At 39.0% G+C, this 18,751-nt stretch overlaps 2 protein-coding genes across 2 annotated transcripts in view; one reads left to right on the top strand and one right to left on the bottom strand.

Moving 5' to 3' along the window:
- The window catches only part of LOC136816422 (GATOR2 complex protein MIOS-like), a 32,371-nt gene that overhangs the window by 9,698 nt on the left and 3,922 nt on the right, over positions 1-18,751 (bottom strand). The window contains exons 12-24 of the mRNA XM_067072746.1: positions 4,864-4,911; positions 4,445-4,500; positions 4,090-4,154; positions 3,821-3,892; positions 3,290-3,373; positions 2,575-2,615; positions 2,223-2,288; positions 1,635-1,709; positions 1,440-1,512; positions 1,110-1,133; positions 717-779; positions 411-497; positions 7-82 (exon numbers count right to left, since the gene is read on the bottom strand). Of these exons, the coding sequence (XP_066928847.1) occupies positions 7-82; positions 411-497; positions 717-779; positions 1,110-1,133; positions 1,440-1,512; positions 1,635-1,709; positions 2,223-2,288; positions 2,575-2,615; positions 3,290-3,373; positions 3,821-3,892; positions 4,090-4,154; positions 4,445-4,500; positions 4,864-4,911 (830 nt within the window). The remainder of the gene's footprint in view (positions 1-6; positions 83-410; positions 498-716; positions 780-1,109; positions 1,134-1,439; positions 1,513-1,634; positions 1,710-2,222; positions 2,289-2,574; positions 2,616-3,289; positions 3,374-3,820; positions 3,893-4,089; positions 4,155-4,444; positions 4,501-4,863; positions 4,912-18,751) is intronic.
- LOC136816413 (uncharacterized) lies at positions 5,740-17,951 on the top strand. The gene is made up of 4 exons (XM_067072734.1): positions 5,740-6,046; positions 11,044-11,815; positions 12,253-12,992; positions 15,111-17,951. The coding sequence occupies exons 1-4, from the start codon at positions 5,789-5,791 to the stop codon at positions 17,949-17,951; spliced, it is 4,611 nt and encodes a 1,536-aa protein (XP_066928835.1). The 5' UTR covers positions 5,740-5,788.

Here is an 18,751-nt window from a genome sequence, read left to right as displayed (position 1 = left end):
ACTAACCTATCGTCATTACTGTACTGTGTGGCAATCAAATTTCCTCCGATTTTTTCTTCTTTCAGTGTCTGTAAGTTGCGACCTATAAAAATATCGTCCCATTTAACGCAAGCGGTATCAGAGTTCAACGCAAAGTTTTTCGTCTGAGACGGGAAAAGTAGCGCATATTCTTGGTCTGTTATGCAGATTTTGAGACGGAAAAGAATCTTTATATACTTCACTGAGAAGGAACAACTTTTAACCTTTTAGGTAATATGACCAGATACCTCAGAAGGAGAAATTCAACACAGCGAACTCTCACTATTACTGCGCATGCTCCAATGAAACAAAAAACATTATGAGAACTTTCATCCTGATTAAAAATATGAATTTAGCTGTACGGTTTATTATGTGTGTGTATTTATTGGTACCTTCTTTACTATTTTGATTTTGTTGCGGAAAGCTGGGAGCCATTTCCCGCGAAGTGGGAGTTTGTGGTGCTTTGTGCCTTCGCATTTCTTTGAAGAAAAGAAGGTGTGTATGCATGTTTGTGTGTTAAGTAAAGATTTGGGAATTTTGTTTGGTTTGAAATATATAAAATAGAGCATTTCCCTAGTTAAAGTATTCAGGTTACTCAGAAAAATTAACAAAGCCGACAAATATGAAATGGAACTAGCATCATGCAAAAATTATTGAAAGTAATGCATTATGGTTTTTAAGCCAAAGATTATTCTTACCCATACTGAGATCACCTTTGATGATCGCTTTGACGCCAAAAAATTTCCGCACTTTTCGTTGATCTAAAGACAAAGAAAACACATCAGTTGCAAATGAGAAAAGTTGCCATATAGTACCAATGAATGATTGTTTGGGGTTTTAAATATGCAGTGGAGTCTCCATAACTCGAACACGCACGGCGAGCACAAATTTGTTCGTTCGAATTATGGAAATTTCAAGTTTGCTCAAGTTAGGAGTTACAGAGGTTCGAGATAATTCGAAAGAAGGTCATTAGTCGGATGAACACTATACCGCTAAGGGGAATCTAAGCGGGATGCAATTATCATGTTTGAATGAAAAAATTGTCCATTGTACATATCTGTGAGATACGGTAAAGTAAGAAATGTTCCTACCATGGTCTTTCAGCTTCTTGGCACCTGAAAAACAAAGGAAGGAACATTGTATTTTAGATTGAAATTTGGTAATACAAAACGATGGTTTGCTTCAATTTGTGATGCGATGAGAATTTTTCTGTTCTTATAAATGTGATGTTGGTATTGAGGCGTTACTCTCTTTTTAAAGAGTTTTTACCCATTGTGGATTAATTTTGGAGTATCGACAAAACAAACACTGCACGTGTTTTAGAAGGATTTGGAAGCAGACAGTCCACTTCAAATTATTAAATATTATGATGCAATGAGAATTTTTCTGTTCTTGTGAATTATTAAAGTCTAACAACATACGTTTGAGCCAAGTCCATAGGTTAAACAAAGCAGGCTCGTTGAGAACATCATTCAATTTTCTGTCGTCTTTCATCTAAAGAAAAAATCAAAATCAAAATGTATTTCCTCTAGAAATCGGTCAATTTGCCCGACCTGTTTACTCAAGGAAACCCGGAAACAAAAGAGGAAACAATATAGAAGAACTGAAGAACTCACCACAAAGGCTTCTCCGTAGCCCTGCTCAGCTCTCTTTTTCATCACAAATGAAATGTCGTCCTGCATTGAAGGATCCTGAATGGAGAAATAAAGTAAGGCGTTTTTTAACTTTATGCTGAAAACCGGGTACATCACGAAAAGTTTAAAGACCGGTCTTCACTTTCGCGCGAAATGGGTGACAGTTTTTTTCTTAACCTTTTTTGCCTGAAGAAAAGATTACGTCATAAAAAAGTTTCGCGCGAACAAAAAAAATGTTGAAGGAAGTTTTACTTTTTTCATCCGTTACGTCAATTTCGACCAATGGAATTGCTTCATTTTTCAACCGACCAATGACCTTATGAACACGTGAAAACACATGTTGCGCGAAAATGGAGACCGGCCGGCACGGATCCTAAGGATTGGCCCCCAACTATAACACTTCGAATAAAAAAAATAATACTTTTAAGAAAAAGGTGATATATTACAACATATAATATTTAATCTTTCCAGTAGATAGATAGCAGAATCGATAGCAGTGTATCCCAATTAAGTCTTATATTGACAGCCCTAAATGAGAGCCAGGACGCGCCTAGCAACTCGGACACTTACCGGTTTATCGGACAGGAACATTTGGCTTCCACAAGCCCACATGACCTCAGAAGAAGGAGACCAACTCTACAAGTAAAGAAGAATACATCCATTAATTTAATTTCCATAAAGATCCATAATGTTTTAGCAAGTTAGGGCAATGTGAACGAAAAGAGAAGACATGCTTTACTGAAAACATACTTACCAGCACAGGGCGACCAGAGGATATAATATCCATGAATAAAACCTATTTGACAGTATCTTAGTGCATCGAATCTTATCATCAATTGATCTTTCAAAGAGAGAGAGATTCGGAAGGAGTGAATATTTTGATGATAACAAATTAACAGTTTCACACTTGTCGTGAACTTACCATGGCAATTCTTTCAAACACTTTCAAATAGTGCAAACTTCCTGAAAATAAAAAGAGAAACCATTTATTCAATCGATTACCTGAACAATTTGTGTATTTCCTGTATGAGGACTTACTCAAATCTAAAGGTAGAGCGGACAATACTTAAAAACTCGAGAAGAAGGTTAATACTTGCTTCGCTCTACAATTTGCTTACTCAACAAAAAATAACTTTCTCTTCATCCCGCGTCGCAAGAGCAGAAAATTCTATTGTTGATTCTGCTTTGTCAGCATAAGAAGCGCACCTCCTTTCTATATCAGAAAAAAGAATATCTTTAAGCGTACAAACTTTCACGAGCAGAAAATTTCGCGGTTTTCGCCAATTTTACCCTTTTTCGCAAAAGAAGGTCTTTGAAAATTCTTAAAAGTTTATGTGCGCGAAAATTTCTTGACAATACAGAAAATCTGTGAAACTTTTAACTTAAAATGAAATGTAAGATCTATGGCACTCATTAGCCTGCTAAAGCTTCAGAAGTCAAAAAGACGAAATTTTCAATCCAATTCAAGAATCATTTGTCACTCTTAAGCCATTTTTCCATGTGAAAATTTTCATTTCTATGTCTTGATTCGCGAAAGTTTATTTTATAAATTTCGCGATTTTCTGACCTCGCGAAAGTTTCTGCTCGCAAAAGTTTGTACGCCAAAGTAGCTATCTTATGAACAAACAATGAGTCACCTGTCTTGGTAACTGCGAGTAGAGTCATCTCATGGTCTGGATTCCAATCATATGACGATACTGTACTGGATGTGGACTTTGGTACTGTTCAAGAAAAAGCAAACATTGTAAATCATTCAGTACCCTTCCAAGGAGTTATAGTGATTTGTCCCACGCACACCACCAATCCCACGCTCTCTTTGGAAGCGATAGAAATAGAATCAATGAAAGGCACATCACCGACCAACACAAATTGTGTAGGCACAAGCAATATTGTCGGTGTGGTTCTTCTGGAATTCGGCACTACACTATGACAATTTTTTCTACACTGACTTTTTTCTTCGATTAAGGTACAATTGATTCATTCTGATTCGAATTTCAGGGGACAAGAAATTTTATTCGAATTAGAGAAAGATTCGAATTACAGGGAGTAATTTAACCACTTTCAAGGTAAAGGAATGAATATTTTAGTTCGAATTACAGAAAGATTCGAATTAGAGAGAGTTGACTGTATTTTATACTAAACTTCCCTCACTCATAACAGTAACTTACACATGATATTTCGTTCAAACAGAATACTATCGTTATCCACGTCCACGTTCGAATTGTACTGTAATGACGTACCTACGGAAAGTTCGGGAAAATGAAATCCGAAAAACCTCGGTTTATGATGAAATCGCTCTTTTCTGCCGAAAGGTCAGAAATGAAGCAATATTTCTATTAAAAAAGTCATGAAAGTCTGTGAAAAGTGTGTTCGAAATACATTCTGCAAGCGCAGCATAAAAGTCAAACGGAGTAGAATTATTCATTTCGAGACTTACTGAATTGCAGATCATAATACTTGACTGCATTGCTATCTTTCTGTAGCACTGAGATCATGTGACTCCTGAAAGAGACAAAAATTGAGAAAACTAAGTAAACATTAAATAAAAGGTCTAGACTAGATTAAAAGGTAGGTATTTCGTTTTCCGGCAAAATTAAAGAGCAGTTTATCAAATCGGCTGAAATATCTTATCAGATTAATACATTCACTGCATGGTACTCGCTTCGTGTTCTGAGATAAGTCTTTCCAATTTACAACGTTTTACAAAGTTTTAAATTCGAAACTAAGCAACAAACACTTGAGACTTTTCCAGTCTGTACATAAGATTGCATTATTGAGATCTTGAATAATACCTCTTAGGACACCATTGTACTTTGAGAACTGGATTCGTTTGATTGATCGTTACTATCTGAAAATTGCTCGTTTCATTAAGGAGTTTATTTCAATAAGTAAAAAGAGAAAAATATCCCATTGGAGAGGGAATGATAGTCGGCCTTTGCTATGCCGCAGCCCCAGTCGGATTCGACTAAACTTGCGCGTAAACCTCAAATATTTCGTTAGGACACGCCAATCCCCGAAAACGAGGGCTGGGGTCCAAGCCTCCCGCTGCAAAACCCTTTGACACGGTCTTGCAAAATTCCGTAATCTAAACCTTCTATGGTCGAGGATCGAGTTTGTATATGAACGAACAGACAGGTAAAATACCATTGGCCTAAGAGCCACATGAAGACTCGGCCCGAGTCTGAGTGTTTACAAGCGATGAAAAAGATACAGGTTTTTCCGGTTTTCGAACATCCCAAACGACCACTCCTTTTTGTCCCTGAAAGAAAGAAAGAAAGAAGAAAACGATAATCAAAGAGTTATTATCCAAAACATTACTACTTGGTTATTATAGCTAAAGACTTAGAGGCTTAGTACCCGGGGCTCCTTTTCGATCGGAAGTACGTGTGTGGGAGTAAAGAGTTGGTATTTGAAACTTTATGATAATAATATTAAATTCATTTCAGGCTCGCACAATGAACTGATAGGTTCGTCTTCCAATTCCTGCATTGATAACACGCATGCGTAATTTATCGTTCTTTTAAACCACATGTAGTTAAATATGAAATTTGTCGTTCTTTTTGTCCATTTTTAGGAATGCAGGATTTGTTAGATAGACCTCCTCGTATAGTTGGATGTGAAATTACTGGAGTAGAATAATGGGCGTTTTTTATATCAGTTGTATCCAAGAACAGGGAGTAATGTCATGTTTGTGGACCAGCAGATATGTTCTTAGAACTTGAGAAAAATTGAAAAGTCGAAACGAATGGAGCATGAAGTTAATAGTATTTACAGATTGATTTACAGATTGATTCCCGACTCCGCATTACACTAAATCAATATTTTCCCGCTACGGATAAAACAGGTTAATTTTGAGTGGAAAGTTTTTGTAAAATTCATTTTTATTGAAATAGCGCTTCTTAGTTTAGGCGATTTGGCACTCCATGCAACCATTATTAAAGTGACCTATAGCAACAATCTTGCCAAGAGCATTTAAAAAATAAACGGCGCTCCATCAATAAGTAAATTGACGTCAAACATAAATAAAATATATTTGACGTCACTTTGTTAAAAAAGTGTACAAATCAAATGCACTCCATGAAGCTGAATGATTTCTACGCAAGTTGCAACAGAGAGCAGTCGCATGGATCGCAAAGATGAAATCAATTATCAATTTTTCTTTTAACTTTCTACAAATTATTTTCATTTATTTCTTTTATCTTATTACTCGACCAATCAAGTACTTTCTTACGAAGAACAATGCAGCTATCGTTGACAACCTTACACCTAAACCATCACTGATCAAAAATGATGCTGATCCAACAGACAACCCACTGGTGGAGAAACGGACACTGGGCGAGCTAGGTGTTTACAGTGACCCGAACCTTGCCAATGGATCAAAACCCAAACAGAAGGTATGAATAATATTTACTTCAATCCCCTTTTGAATATTGAACGTGTGTTGTTTCGTTTAATTAATATCATTAATTGGTTTTGCTTAAGACATAGACTTGATTTGAGATTAGAATAAGTTAATGCCGGAAAGATGAAAAATAAGAAGCTGTCAAGATTTTACATTCTGGACTTGAGTAATGTGGTGGTCTATTAAAGGACTGAATTCTTAGTAGGTAAAAAAATACTATAGAGGATAATAAAAGGGGCTGGGTACAAAGGGGTTATTACCCAAAAAGACTTAGGGCTTTTTACCCCAGAGATTTTTATCCCAAACAGTTAAGGGCTTAGCCCAGAGGGGGTATTATCCCCGTCTTAGGGGCTTGGTACCCCAGGGATTATTCCAAGAGACTTAGGGGCTTGGTAGCCCAAGGGTTATTATCCCAAAAGACTTAGGGGCTTGGTAGCCCAGGAGTTATTATCCTATAAGAGTCAGGGGCTTGGTACCCCAGGATATAGTATTTTAAGAGACTTAGGGGCTTGATACCCCAAGGGTTATTATCCCAAAAGACTTAGGAGCTTACTACCCCAGGGGATATTATACCAAAAGACTTAGGGGCTTGGTCCCCAGGGGATATCATCCCATGAAACTTAGGGGCTTGGCCCCCTGGGATTATTATCCCGAAAGACTTAAGGGCTTGGTACCCCAATGGTTTATTATCCCAAAAGACTAAGTTAGGGGCTTGGTACCCAGGGGTTATTATCCCAAAAGACTTAGGGGGTTTGAGCCCAGGGGTTATTACACCAACACATTTAGGGGGTCGGTGCCCAGGGGTTATTATACCAAAATACTTAGGGGATTGGTGCCCAGAGGTTATTATACCAAAAGACTTAGAGGCTTGCTACCCAAGGGGATAGTATCCCAAAAGACTTAGGGGCTTGGTACCCAGGGGTTATTATCCCAAAAGACTTAGGGGCTTGGTGCCCAGGGGTTATGATCCCAAGATACTTAGGGGCTTGGTACCCAGGGGTTATTATACCAAAACACTAAGGGGCTTGGTACCGTAGGGGTTATAATTCTAAGAGATTTAGGGTTTTGGTACCCAGGGGATATTATACCAAAAGACTTTGGAGCTTACTATCCAAGGTGTATTATACCAAAAGACTTAGGGTCTTGGTGCCCAGGGGTTATTATCCCAAAAGACTTAGGGGCTGGGTACAAAGGGGTTATTATCCAAAAAGACTTAGGGCTTTTTACCCCAGAGATTTTTATCCCAAACAGTTAAGGGCTTAGCCCAGAGGGGGTATTATCCCCGTCTTAGGGGCTTGGTACCCCAGGGATTATTCCAAGAGACTTAGGGGCTTGGTAGCCCAAGGGTTATTATCCCAAAAGACTTAGGGGCTTGGTAGCCCAGGAGTTATTATCCTATAAGAGTCAGGGGCTTGGTACCCCAGGATATAGTATTTTAAGAGACTTAGGGGCTTGATACCCCAAGGGTTATTATCCCAAAAGACTTAGGAGCTTACTACCCCAGGGGATATTATACCAAAAGACTTAGGGGCTTGGTCCCCAGGGGATATCATCCCATGAAACTTAGGGGCTTGGCCCCCTGGGATTATTATCCCGAAAGACTTAAGGGCTTGGTACCCCAATGGTTTATTATCCCAAAAGACTAAGTTAGGGGCTTGGTACCCAGGGGTTATTATCCCAAAAGACTTAGGGGGTTTGAGCCCAGGGGTTATTACACCAACACATTTAGGGGTCGGTGCCCAGGGTTATTATACCAAAATACTTAGGGGATTGGTGCCCAGAGGTTATTATACCAAAAGACTTAGAGGCTTGCTACCCAAGGGGATAGTATCCCAAAAGACTTAGGGGCTTGGTACCCAGGGGTTATTATCCCAAAAGACTTAGGGGCTTGGTGCACAGGGGTTATGATCCCAAGATACTTAGGGGCTTGGTACCCAGGGGTTATTATACCAAAACACTAAGGGGCTTGGTACCGTAGGGGTTATAATTCTAAGAGATTTAGGGTTTTGGTACCCAGGGGATATTATACCAAAAGACTTTGGAGCTTACTATCCAAGGTGTATTACACCAAAAGACTTAGGGTCTTGGTGCCCAGGGGTTATTATCCCAAAAGACTTAGGGGCTTGGTACCCAGGGGTTATTATCCCAAAAGACTTAGAGGGTTGGTGCCCAGGGGTTATCATACCAAAACACTTAGGGGCTTGGTGCCCAGTGGTTATTATACCAAAACACTTAGGGGCTTGGTATCCAGGGGTTATTATTCCAAAATACTTAGGGGGTTGGTGCCCATTGGTTATTATACCAAAACACTTAGAGGCTTAGTACCCCAGGGGTTATTATCCCTAAACACTTAGGGAATTGGTCCCCAGGGGATATCATCCCATGAAACTTAGAATGTTGGTGCCCAGGGATTATTATGCCAAAAGACTTAGGGGCTTGGTGCCCAGGGGTTATGATCCCAAGAGACTTAGGGTTTTGGTGCCAAGGGGTTATTATACCAAAACACTAAGGGGCTTGGTACCGCAGGGGTTATAATTCTAAGAGATTTAGGGTTGTGGTACCCAAGGGATATTATACCAAAAGACTTAGGGTCTTGGTGCCCAGGGGTTATTATACCAAAAGACTTAGGGTCTTGGTGCCCAGGGGTTATTATCCCAAAAGACTTAGGGGCTTGGTACCCAGGGGTTATTGTCCCAAAAGACTTAGAGGGTTGGTGCCCAGGGGTTATCATACCAAAACACTTAGGGGCTTGGTGCCCAGTGGTTATTATACCAAAACACTTAAGGGCTTGGTATCCAGGGGTTATTATTCCAAAATACTTAGGGGGTTGGTGCCCATTGGTTATTATACCAAAACACTTAGAGGCTTAGTACCCCAGGGGTTATTATCCCTAAACACTTAGGGGATTGGTCCCCAGGGGATATCATCCCATGAAACTTAGAATGTTGGTGCCCAGGGATTAATATACCAAAAGACTTAGGGGCTTGGTGCCCAGGGGTTATGATCCCAAAAGTTCTTAGGGTTTTGGTGCCAAGGGGTTATTATACCAAAACACTAAGGGGCTTGGTACCCAGGGGTTATTATCCCAAAAGACTTTGGGGCTTGGTGCCCAGGGGTTATGATCCCAAAAGTTCTTAGGGTTTTGGTGCCAAGGGGTTATTATACCAAAACACTAAGGGGCTTGGTAGCCCAGGGGTTATTATCCCAAAAGACTTAGGGGTTTGGTACCCGAGAGTTATTATGTTAACAGACTTAGGGGCTTAATGCACAGGGGTTATCATACCAAAACACTTAGGGGCTTGGTGCCCAGGGGTTATGATCCCAAGAGACTTAGGGGTTTGGTACCCGAGAGTTATTATGTTAACAGACTTAGGGGCTTGGTACCCAGGGATTACCATCCCAAAAGGATTAAGGGTTTTTCCAAACAGACTTGGCGGTTTAGCAACTTGAGGTAAATATACTAAAGGACGAAGGGGCTTTGTTCTCCGGGGTAACTGTATTTAAAGAATTTAGGTTTGCAATACCCCCGGATTTACAGGTGGTGTCATGGAAAAAGTCAACGTTTTTTTTCTTGATTTTTTTTGACGTCAAATATTTTTAACTTATAATCAGAAATAAAATGAAAAAAGACGTCACACAAAAAAATTGTTTAGAAAGAATCTTTTGAACTGAAAAAAAAAATTATTTGAAATAATGCGCGCTTCAAAGAATACAAAGGTAAGTTTAAGAAAAACATAAGCTGGGAACCACTGATACACTAAACCCAAACAATTTACGTTAGGACTTAATGAAGCTTTGTGTAAAGAGTCAAGGTAAATCAACTAAGGGCTAAACCTTTTCATGAAAGTAGATTACCTAAATATGAAGTAGGAATAACTTTGAGTCTTTGAAATATTGTAGTTAAAACTTTACTTACGGTATGAGAGAATTATATTTAGGTGTTTGGCGCCCGGGGGAATATTCATTATTAGGGGTGTTGTTTTAACTTTTCTAAGGTGATTTACTGGCCAAGGGAATACTGTGATTAACTAACTTTGTGCGTTAAGGAACACTTAGGGGCTTTTTGTCCAGTGAAACGGCTAAACAGCTTGGTGCTCAGGGGTAGTGATAGTAGGGTGTGTTTTGTCGGAGGTATTTTGGTACCTAATAAGGCTTAAAGCTTTCTATCCCGTGATTTTATTCTGAACTTTTTTTGTATTTTTTTACCTTTTTAAAAATAATTCTGACACAGTCGGCGTGCTTTGCGGGGTAATATTTTGACTTTAGGGCTTTAGGTTTTTGTTTACACTGGATCATGCTGGCACTTCAGTATTTTGGATTTGGGCAACTCTGTATTGACTTTTGCGCCTCATTTAATTGGGCAATGCTTTAATTAGCATAAGAAATATTTGGGATAACTCTCTGCGATTTTGGAACTTTGGTTACAGGCAAAGCTTTAATACACCATCATAATAAATTACCCATGATTCATTTCAACCGTAAAGCCCTTTGAAATGTTGTTTTCTATCCTGCCATTCGGAGTAATTAGTTTTGGTCGCATTGTTGATCTTCTAATTTTTATCTGAATCGAGTGTAGTGTGCAATGATTTATGTTGTTTTTTTGCTTAAATTCTTTCAGCCTACTTTCAATGTTAATGATTTTAAACTTTTCTATGGTATAACTCTTTTTAACTTGTGTTGCCTTCAGTAGGGCTTTCATAACTCTATCATTGGTCACTTTTAGTGATTCCTTTACATTTGTATTGTAATTTTTTTTTGATGATATATTGGTCGATGGTAGCATGGTATTTTGAGCACTTGAAACGAACACTTCGAGTATTTTAGCTAGTTTTTATGCACGAAGATGTTATACACTTTTACACTCTGCGCTTTTTCTTGGTCTATTTTTACTGAAATTTTTTAAAAATACTTTCAAAAACCCACCACCTTTTACAACACGACAAAATTTACACTTTCAAAATAAGGAATTGATTCATTTTTCTGTTTAAGTCCTTCAAGAAGGAACCAATCGCAACACCTAATACGAAACCTCCCACCGAGATGAAGAAGAAAATTCTTCAAGAAAACCTTGATCAGTTGAATAAGTCGCTTCTTCAAGCAGCTTCTAGCCTTTCTGGAGATAGCGGAATCACCATGGAACAATTGGACTCACTGGTAAAGACATATCTGGCTAGTAAACAACTAATCGAAAGGCCAAACGGTAATTCCATCCCAGTCCCGTCGGCAGAAAGCCTTTTGTCTACACCATCCTCTCGCGAGGTAATTGAAAATTACACCGCTGGTCATGACGATTTACCAAAGGATTCATCGGTTGAGTCAATAACCCAGTCGAACGAGTATGTGCAGAAGATTTTTTCGTCTGGAGACCAAGCAAAGTCCGGACCTGTCCTACCAGAAGCCCTACTTGAGAAATTGGCAACCGATATTATTTCCAAAGTGGATAATCATCTCGATAGTAAATTTCAGAAAATGGAAGAGAAATATTCTAACGAACATAGTGAACTGGTTAAGTGTGTCTCCACCTCGTTATCAACTATTAAAACAGGCCAAGAACAGAATATTAAGCTCCAAAGTCAGATGACCGATTTCCACAAAGCTTTGAATGAAATCAAACAAAAACAAATGGAAACGGAATCCCTTATTAGGAACAAGGTTTGCGAAGACAACTCGGCGAAAGAGATTTCCCGAGAAGTTCCGACACAAACCTCGTACCCAGAGACACGTGACATTGGAATAGTTACACATGCCATGACCAAAAAAGGTAAGAGTTTTGTCTCCGTGGCGGAGAAGTTACATTCTTCTTCTATACAATCATGTGGTGAAAGTAGATTTGATCAGATCTTTTGAAACAATCCGATTTCTTATCGTGTTGTTTGGGAGTGATCTTGATGAAATTTACGCGGTCAAACGAAACAGTCACGTGGGACGGATTTTCTATTATGTTAACTATAGTATTTCTTTTTATCAAAACTAAGTTAATGTAATGGTAATGAAGATGTAAATTATTTTCAAGCACACTAAAAGATATCGAATGGTTCAACCTCAATTTTATAATGGCCGAGTGTAGAGCTGACGAATACATACATTACCATGCTTCAGCCCACTTGATGTGTTTTTGACAACGGTGCATGCGAATAACGGTTCAATTTTATATAATATATCCTGTTACTACTAAAACTCAAATTTTCTTTTTTTCAGAAAACGATGAGGCTGAATCTATTGAAATTTCAAATTTGAAAGAGGACATCGAAAGTTTCACGAATCATATTGTGAGACAGGATCGTGAGAAGGCCGAATTGAAAGCATGTATCGAACAGTTAAAGGTCGCCAATAAAGAGGCTAATTTGAGTTTATTAGCTCTAAAGAGTCAAACAACCCAACGCGAACGACTTAACAGTGTGAACGAAGATGACAGACGTGAGCTTGAAAATGTGATCACCCAACAAAAACAGCGTTTGAGCAATCTAATTCAAGAAAAAACCGAAATGGCCACATCCTTTGAAAATGAAAAGATCAAAATTGGCAATGAATCTGCGTTGAAGGAGTTGGCCTTTAAAGAGGAAATAGCATCGCTGATGCGGGATTCTGAAAACATTACCAATGAACTGAACAACGCTAGATTGGAGATGGAGTCTCTGAAGAAAAGCAACGATGCGGTAAATGCCTTGATCGAAACGCTGGAGAGTGAATCGAATGAGAAATCAATTAAGATCGCTTCTTTGAGTGATCAATTGGACTCGGTGACTGATCTTTTGAAAAATAAAGAACAAGAGATACGGGAGAAGTATTCAAAATTCAACGAGAGATTGTTGAACGATGAAATCCTCGCACTGAAGGGTGAATTACATGATAAGAAGAGTGAAATATCTCGGTTAAATGCATTGTGTAGGAGTTTCAACTCCGATTTGGACACTAAGCAACACTTGCTGGATAAAAGGGTAAGTGAAAATTTGAATTCCGTGTATTCAGAAAATATTCTCAGGATATGACGAGTTTTAAGGTCTTCTAAGGCATACTTTTACAAAGACGAAACGTATTGCCCAGTGTTTTAGCAAAATTGTCATTTTGAGCCATTCTTTCCTAAAAAACTGCTAGAATTATTCTTTTTGGCACTTAATTTGAATTAACTTTTCTGTTTGCTTGGGAAAGCTTATCGTTGTCGTTTAGTCGTTTTTACTTTAAAAATTTGTGTCTTCAATAAAATTGGTAAAGAGAGTATTTGCTAAATTTTCACATTGCTAAATGTTTGAGAGAACATCCTTGCGGATGAATAAACTTCTTGTGATCTATGCCGATGTGAAACTGAAGAATACGTTTCATGGGAAGTCGACGACATGATTATGAAAGATTTGTGTCATTTTTATCGTTTTGTTCTCTATTCCATGTCTCGAAGTGTTCAACACAGAATTACATTGTGCTTGGGGGTGGTTCTATTTGACTGTACCAGACGACCACGGCTTTTTCCTCGACGCAGAGTGATCAAAAAATCGCGTTTTGGGATGGAGAAAGGCTAGGGCTCTATCTACGTTTTTACTTTAAGGGAAGGTTTTTTTCTTATTAAAAAGAGGAGTTCTCTAGTCGGTATTAGAGCCGGCTGTGGTAGAAATAGACGGCTGGGAGTTATATTCTGTAACTTTTGACATCTAATTCAGCCAGAGCTGACTTTGATTTGAAATCGAAAAAGTATGATAGTTTGTTTGCAACATTCATTTTGTTTAAAATTCAGATCGGATTTTCCCTTTCTTTGTTTGCTTGAGTTTGAGGTTTGTCTCATTTCAATCCTTTTATCATTCGTTCCCAGCATGCAAAAAAAGTCACCTAGTGCATTTATGATACGAATTCTTCTCACATTGATGTACTTGCCAACTCTTTCGTAGGTATGGAATCCATTGAGGGATTCATTATCTTTGAGAGAATTGGCAATTACATCATACCATCGTTTTTCGAATATGAATCATTGTCTTGGTTGCTATGTAATATTTGGAGCCGTTTGTTGAAGATTGTAATCTCTTAATCGTAATTTTTGCCGATTACCTGAAAGTAGGGATACTCTTTTCAATAACGGTGGCTTTCTTAAAAATATTTCCAAGTATTCACAAGGTTGCGATAGATTTGACATTTATAAAGTATCTGTTCTTTTAATGACCATTCTGTTGTAACCTCGCGAAATGACTAAGTCTGTTTCTTTGTTTCCGAAAAATGTTTCAGCTTCAGTTTGTCTCACATTCCATCTCATGGGAGGATCTTTCAAAATGTCATTCGAAAATATTTTCACATGTTTTCTTTATTATATCGGTTTAACCATGAATATTGTGGCTGTTGATTATGCTAAATTTAACCATTGCTTGCATTGCAAGACTGTTTACTCTCATTTTTCTGTGAGTTTATTGACATTGGTTAATAAAAACGAGTGCACAAAGGAACAGCTAGAAAACAGAGTGGAGTGAATGAATGAAAAGATTATTTCCATAAATTTCTCGTGCATGTTCTACTACAGTCTATGTCTTGGGTTTTCGGTTTGTCCTTGGCAACCTGTCGAGGCCCTTGGTGTCCTTGGCGACCTGTCGAGGTTCTTGGTGCCCTTGGCGACCTGTCGAGGCCCTTGGTGTCCTTGGCGACCTGTCGAGGTTCTTGGTGCCCTTGGCGACCTGTCGAGGTTCTTGGTACCCTTTGAGTTTCTCTCGTGTTGTAGATATAGCGGCGGAGATGAATTGTATTCTCAACATTCAGATTTGTGCAACCTGTGGTATTCTTTGTATTATTTTAAGGCGGCTTAAGGCCGGTCTCCACGTGAACTTCCTTCAACTTTTTTTTTGTTTGCGCGAAGCTTTTTTATGACGTAATCTTTTCTTCAGGCAAAAAAGGTTAAGAAAAAAAACTATCACCCATTTCGCGCGAAAGTGGAGGAGGCCGGCCTTTAGTGCGAATACTCTCTTTACCAAAGATATATTAGGATCCACAATAAAAGAATGAAACCTATTGTATTTCATTGAATTCATCAAGTAAACTACAGCTTTTTGGATCTCATATATAAATATCCTTTTTAATTTTTATAGACAGCGTCATTCGATCAAAAATACGACCGATTAGAACGTCACCTTAGCAACACGAATAACGATCTAGTTCGCGTTCGTAACGAAAAACTGAACCTGATTGAACAAAGGGATAATTTAAAGAATCGATTGGAAGAGTCCCAGACCGAACTTACTACTATAAAAAGCAAGCACTCTTGTGATGCATCGGAAACTAGCTGTGATAAAGTTGATCCCAAATCTTCAACAGAGTCCCTGGTCGAGTCAGATGGTCGCCAAAATGAAAACCATGAAAGTACTTCTGAAGCCACCCTGCCAAGTAATGTCAAATCCGAAACTTCAAGCAACGAATCCTTTGTTACGAAGTTTGCAGAGAGTGCAGTAATTGACCATGGCAATAAATCCAATGCTGATGCATCGGAAACTAGCTGCGACAAAGTTGATCACAAATCTTTACCAGAGTCCCTGGTTGAGTCAGATAATCATCAAAATGAAGACCATGAAAGTGCTCCTCAAGCCACCCTGCCAAGTACTGTCAAAACCGAAATTACGAGCAACCAATCATTTGTTACAAAGTCCGCAGAAATTGCAGTCATTGACCATGTCAATGATCTCACTGCTGATGCATCTGAAACTAGCTGCGACAAAGTTGATCACAAATCTTCAACAGAGTCCCTGGTCGAGCCAGATGGTCGTCAAAATGAAGACCATGAAAGTGCTCCTCAAGCCACCCTGCCAAGTACTGTCAAAACCGAAATTACGAGCAACGAATCCTTTGTTACGAAGGCCGCAGAAATTGCAGTCATTGACCATGTCAATGATCTCACTGCTGATGCATCTGAAACTAGCTGCGACAAAGTTGATCACAAATCTTCAACAGAGTCCCTGGTCGAGCCAGATGGTCGTCAAAATGAAGACCATGAAAGTGCTCCTCAAGCCACCCTGCCAAGTACTGTCAAAACCCAAATTACGAGCAACGAATCCTTTGTTACGAAGGCCGCAGAGAGTGCAGTCATTGACCATGTCAATAAATCAAATGCTGATGCATCGGAAACAATATGTGACAAAGTTGAGCACAAATCTTCAACAGAGTCCCTGGTCGAGCCAGATGGTCGTCAAAATGAAGACCATGAAAGTGCTCCTCAAGCCACCCTGCCAAGTTCGGTCAAAACCCAAATTACGAGCAACCGTTCGTTCGTTACGAGATTTAAAGGTTCTATGTCAATACTCACAGGCGGTTTGAGTTGGTTTATAGGATCAGGTAAAGAGTTGCCAAACACACCTGATCAACCGAAGAGTTGTAAGGACACTACTAACGGATCCAATATGAAAACAACTGGACCGAGTACCACTATGTCATCTGTAAATGATGGAGTGGAACCTTACTTTGAGCCCCATTCCAAGGATGACGCAGATAAAAACTTAAGAGATGGAACGTCTGATGATGAAGACGAATTCCACGACTCGGTGGAAAAGCTTGAACTGAAATCACCGCCAAATGTTTGTGAAAAAGTGAGCATTAATACCGGACCTGATGCGATAATGGATCCAGAACAACCAAAATGTATGGGGGTTGATATAACCGACATTCTAGTTCCTAAGGCATCCTGCTCACAAGACCAAATGATTGTAGGCAATCAACATGTAGTTGATAAGACTAAATCTTGTGGTCAACAAAGCAATGTTGATTTGTTGGGCGATACTAACGACGATCCATGTGCAGATAAATTGATGGTCAGTGAGGATGATATTGAAGAACGCAATACTACTGGTACAAACATCATCCTAGCTACGGATGACGCAACCACAGGCGAATTATCCTCTTCAGAATATATTTCGACTTTGAAAGGTATCAAAAAAATTCCTACAATCGATACTCACCACGAGCAAACTTCACAGAAAGTGGAGGCAGTCGGCAACCCGAAAAATATAGAAATCATGGTAGCACCAAATGATAATGAAGCAATGGAAGTCAAGAGGGCGGCTTCCATGGACGCTAACACGGAGAATGGTACCAATTTGACTGATAATTACGAAGGCAGTCATATGAAAAATAAAAAAGTTTCGTTCGCATCAGGGACCAAACTTGACTCTTCCGATGAAGAGGAGGAAGAAAGTTTAGATGAAGAAGAAGTAGAAGATGGCGAGGATGGAGAAGATCGCGAAATTAACAACGATGGAGAAGATCGCGAAATTAACAATGATGCAGAGGATGGCGAAATTAACAATGATGCAGATGGCAAAGCCGATATTATTTTCCAAAATAAATTAAGGTTGGGCCTAGGTAGAATAGCCAGTCGCTATGCCCACGAAAACATCGTGGCGGATACGGAACCAGACTCAGGCTCAACGGAGGTGGCACCATCGGCCGAAATTGCTGAAACCAGCGACGGTGAAACCACAGACAATAGTCTTGTTGAGAGGTACATGTGTACTGGTGAAGGTGTCAGAGAGGTTCCGTGTGGTGAAACATCTCCTGATGAAGAAGTCTCAAACGGTGATGGAGATTTCATCGCAAGGTACATAAATGATGATACCTCAATCAACGTCTCTCCAGAGGTGTCACCTGTAATTAAAGAGAAAGAATCTTCTCTACAGTCAGCGGCTGAGGATAATAGAGAAGGTGATAGCGCAGCCGTTGGTGAATTAGATAGTGGTGACGTAAAAATTGATCAACCAAACCGAAGAGAACAATTGGTTGCTCTACAACACCAGATCATGAGAGGTTTGTGGAGCCTCGAACAAGAGCGCGTACGCGAGAGAGAGCAGCAGGATTGCGATGATCAGGATGATGATATTAAAGAAGGCGAAGTAACCTCATCCCCAGCCCCCTTGGACATGATCCAAGAAGAAGGGCAAGAATAAAAAAAGAAATTCTTAATTTGGTATTTTATATCTGTATAAATTTTATTGTTTTATTTTATTCGAAATATATTTCCACAAAATCAAAATCAATGAACGTTTTGTGATTGAGTAACAATGGAAGCGGGTAAAAAGTATAATTTGAGGGTTAGCAATTGTGTCATTTGTTTTTTTTCAAGATTGTTGTGAAGTTCCTTTCCAAAGTGCTAACTATTCATTAGTTTAACGTGTCAATAATTCCACGAAAGGTTTTCAGCTAAAACACAATAAATCAAATTAATAAAGATGTAGCGAATAACACATACATGGAAGCTAATTAAACACGATCATAATTTTCTTCTTGCAATTCTCGATCTCGTTATTTTCTTCAAATATTTTATTTGAACTTGGAGCGAGATCGACAATTACAGGATAAAGCATTGGGATCCTCAAGCTATTACATCATACTCCCGATTATTCAAACCTGTACTAATTCGAATAATTCGCTTTATTCGAAATGATATGGCGTTTCCCTTGGATCTACCTACCCAACTTAGGCAAAAACAATCTAGGTTATTCGAAATTTCAGTTAGTAGTGGGGGAAATTTGTTTTTTGAGGTCGTACGACTTTTTTAGTCAAAGCACTTGTTAAACATTTTTGGAAAGCTAAGGGATAGGGGAATCAAAATAACATGTGCCATTTTTTTCGGACATTTTGGGGTGTTGTTCGGAGAAATATGACGGTCTCACCTCAGGCAAAAATAGTAGGGTCAAAATTTAATGAAAATTTTAGCTTGAGAAAAGAGAGACCTGTTTTATATTTT

This window comes from Clytia hemisphaerica, unplaced genomic scaffold, assembly GCF_902728285.1.
Source record: "Clytia hemisphaerica strain Z4C2 unplaced genomic scaffold, Clytia hemisphaerica genome assembly, whole genome shotgun sequence".
Taxonomy (NCBI): domain Eukaryota; kingdom Metazoa; phylum Cnidaria; class Hydrozoa; order Leptothecata; family Clytiidae; genus Clytia; species Clytia hemisphaerica.
This window is presented reverse-complemented; position numbering and strand designations above follow the sequence as displayed.

What these genes read in the sequence shown, in the direction of transcription:
- LOC136816413 (XM_067072734.1), top strand. Translation starts at nt 5,789, where the DNA reads ATGAAATCAATTATCAATTTTTCTTTTAACTTTCTACAAATTATTTTC. An exon ending in ACATGCCATGACCAAAAAAG is followed by an intron (nt 11,816 to 12,252) that starts GTAAGAGTTTTG and finishes TCTTTTTTTCAG; the next exon opens with AAAACGATGAGGCTGAATCT. An exon ending in AACACTTGCTGGATAAAAGG is followed by an intron (nt 12,993 to 15,110) that starts GTAAGTGAAAAT and finishes TAATTTTTATAG; the next exon opens with ACAGCGTCATTCGATCAAAA.